Here is a 2,165-nt window from a genome sequence, read left to right as displayed (position 1 = left end):
ACATTCTACTAACGACCAATCTACGCAGCTCACATAAAATTTTTGAATAGCACGTGACAAATATGACGTTTATTATGTCAAAGTGAAAAACCACAAAAAAGCATTGAAGAGAATTTGTTTTGGTTGGTTTTCCGATTAGTGGATAATTTAGCAAAATAATCTTATTGTAATATGCTTTTGAAACCTCGTGTATGTTTCCAATAGTTCGCAAAGGCTTGTTACATATCATAAAGCCACGTGTTATTAAGGAAACGACTTAAAGCAAAACACGCTAATCATTCATTCGCACGACCAACATTGTTTTACGGCGTGGTTTGTTTACTAGCCGTAGTACACATGTTGCGAATAGTTACGAATAGTACCAGCGATGTGCTGATACGTGCATTTTCCAGCCTAAATATCGGTCGCCAAATCGCAGCATGCAGTTCTTTTAGTAGGAACCACTCAACCTTCATCACACCGGTTGATCGCGACCGATCTTTGTTAAAGCCGGCCGTTCCCACATTATGTAATGTCCGGGAAACCAGTTTCTTCAACAAACGTATGTGCTACAATTATATTACTTCATACGATATGTATACCTTTACGAGTCATTTATCCTGGTGGTTTTAGTTCCGGCGGAACAAATATGGAAGGGCGTCACCTCTGTCAGCAACGCCGGCAAAAAGCGTGGTCGAGGCAAAGGATCCGGTCGCATTACCGCAAAGGATCTCAACAGGGGGCAGGTCATTGGTTTCGGTAAAGCAAACATAGTTTGGCCAGGGTTATCCGGACCCGTGATACGCGGTCGCGAATTAGTGCAGCAGCAAAGGCTGCCGGAGGACAAGGAACGCGAGGCGAAACTGAAGCGCATTCGTGACGAGATGGTAAACTTCAAACGTCTCAAGCTTAGCCCCCTTGAGCGTGGATGGTCCGGTGCAAAGATGCCAGGCCGCAGCATCGGACCACCAGATGCAATCGGGGAGGATGAGTTCATTGGATTCGACACAAAGTGCTTGGAACTGAAAGCGGTCGTTAACATGAAGGGAAACCACGGTCGGAAACGGCGCGTTTCGGCCATGGCTGTCACTGGCAATGGCAACGGTCTCGCTGGATTCGGTTTTGGCAAGGCAATCGAGGGTCGGTCTGCGCTGCGTCAAGCGAAAAACCGTGCCGGTCAAAAGTTGATGTACTTTGAACTGTGCAATGGACATACGGTGTTCCACGATTTCCACTGCCAGTTCGGTGCATCGCAGCTATTCGTGGAGCGGAAACCGGTAGGATACGGGCTCAAATGTCATCGGGCCATCCGGACCGTGTGCGAGGTGCTGGGCATCAAGGATTTGAAGGCGAAATGTGAAGGGTCCTCCAACGTGCAACATATGGTGAAAGCATTCTTCATTGGATTGCTGCAACAGAAGAATCACCAACAGATAGCGGAAGAGAAAGGCTTACACGTGGTAGAATTCCGGCCGGAGAACATGAACTTTCCGAAGGTTGTCGCTAGTCCATCGACATGTCGCACAGAGCAGCAGCTAGAAAATAACGAAATCATGGACTTCACGCTTTACTGCATGGGCGGGAAAATTCCATTGAAGAAGAAAAAGTTTCCCCCATTCTATACCAAATTCCGCTCTTGGGAGATCTATCTAAAAAAACAGGAGTACCTCCGGAATCAAGACAAAGTACGACTGCGAATGATGGCTGAGACGGGAGAGGTACGCTCTTTCCTTACGGAAAAGTATCCCGAATGTCGAATGGGGCCAGGTCCTAAGGAAGAATAGCCGTAGGTTTCTTTGATGATTTCTTTCCACTGTGCTGCATAATATAGAACCATTCAAAAAAGTGTTGGAAACAATTGTGTTTAGATGGAATGGAGAGTGAAAGAGAAAGTGATAATGAAGGAACAGCAGCAATGCGCAAAATACAAACATTCGAAAACAGCTGATTTTTTGCGTTGGCATCGTCGATGATCGATTCTTCCGATGCAGGGCTGTCTGGAGAAGTCAGCAGGGTACTAATGATTTTCTGGATTGCATAGTTTTAAATTGCAAAAATATCAATTATTACCAGAGGTTAAAGTGCCATTGCTTGATGTTGGGTTTTGTCGTTCACGTAAAACACATTTTAATAGGTGTACTTTTCAAAGGCGGCCAGGTAGCCCTGAATGAAGCTCGTCATTCGTC

At 45.7% G+C, this 2,165-nt stretch overlaps 1 protein-coding gene across 1 annotated transcript; it reads left to right on the top strand.

The window, feature by feature from the left end:
• Positions 1–208: 208 nt before the first annotated feature.
• Positions 209–1,828, top strand: LOC128731256 (28S ribosomal protein S5, mitochondrial). Its single transcript, XM_053824363.1, has 2 exons — positions 209–541; positions 613–1,828. Exons 1-2 carry the CDS (start codon positions 337–339, stop codon positions 1,761–1,763), a joined length of 1,356 nt encoding a protein of 451 aa, XP_053680338.1. The 5' UTR covers positions 209–336; the 3' UTR covers positions 1,764–1,828.
• Positions 1,829–2,165: the final 337 nt, after the last annotated feature.

This window comes from Anopheles nili, chromosome 2, assembly GCF_943737925.1.
Source record: "Anopheles nili chromosome 2, idAnoNiliSN_F5_01, whole genome shotgun sequence".
In the NCBI taxonomy this organism is placed as follows: domain Eukaryota; kingdom Metazoa; phylum Arthropoda; class Insecta; order Diptera; family Culicidae; genus Anopheles; species Anopheles nili.
Note: the sequence above shows the minus strand (reverse complement) of the source record. Positions and strands in the feature narration are given on the sequence as shown.

Bases quoted from the DNA above. Each gene is read 5' to 3' on its own strand.
- LOC128731256 (XM_053824363.1), top strand. From the start codon at position 337: ATGTTGCGAATAGTTACGAATAGTACCAGCGATGTGCTGATACGTGCA. The intron at 542-612 runs GTATGTGCTACA...TGGTGGTTTTAG, and splicing joins AACCAGTTTCTTCAACAAAC to TTCCGGCGGAACAAATATGG.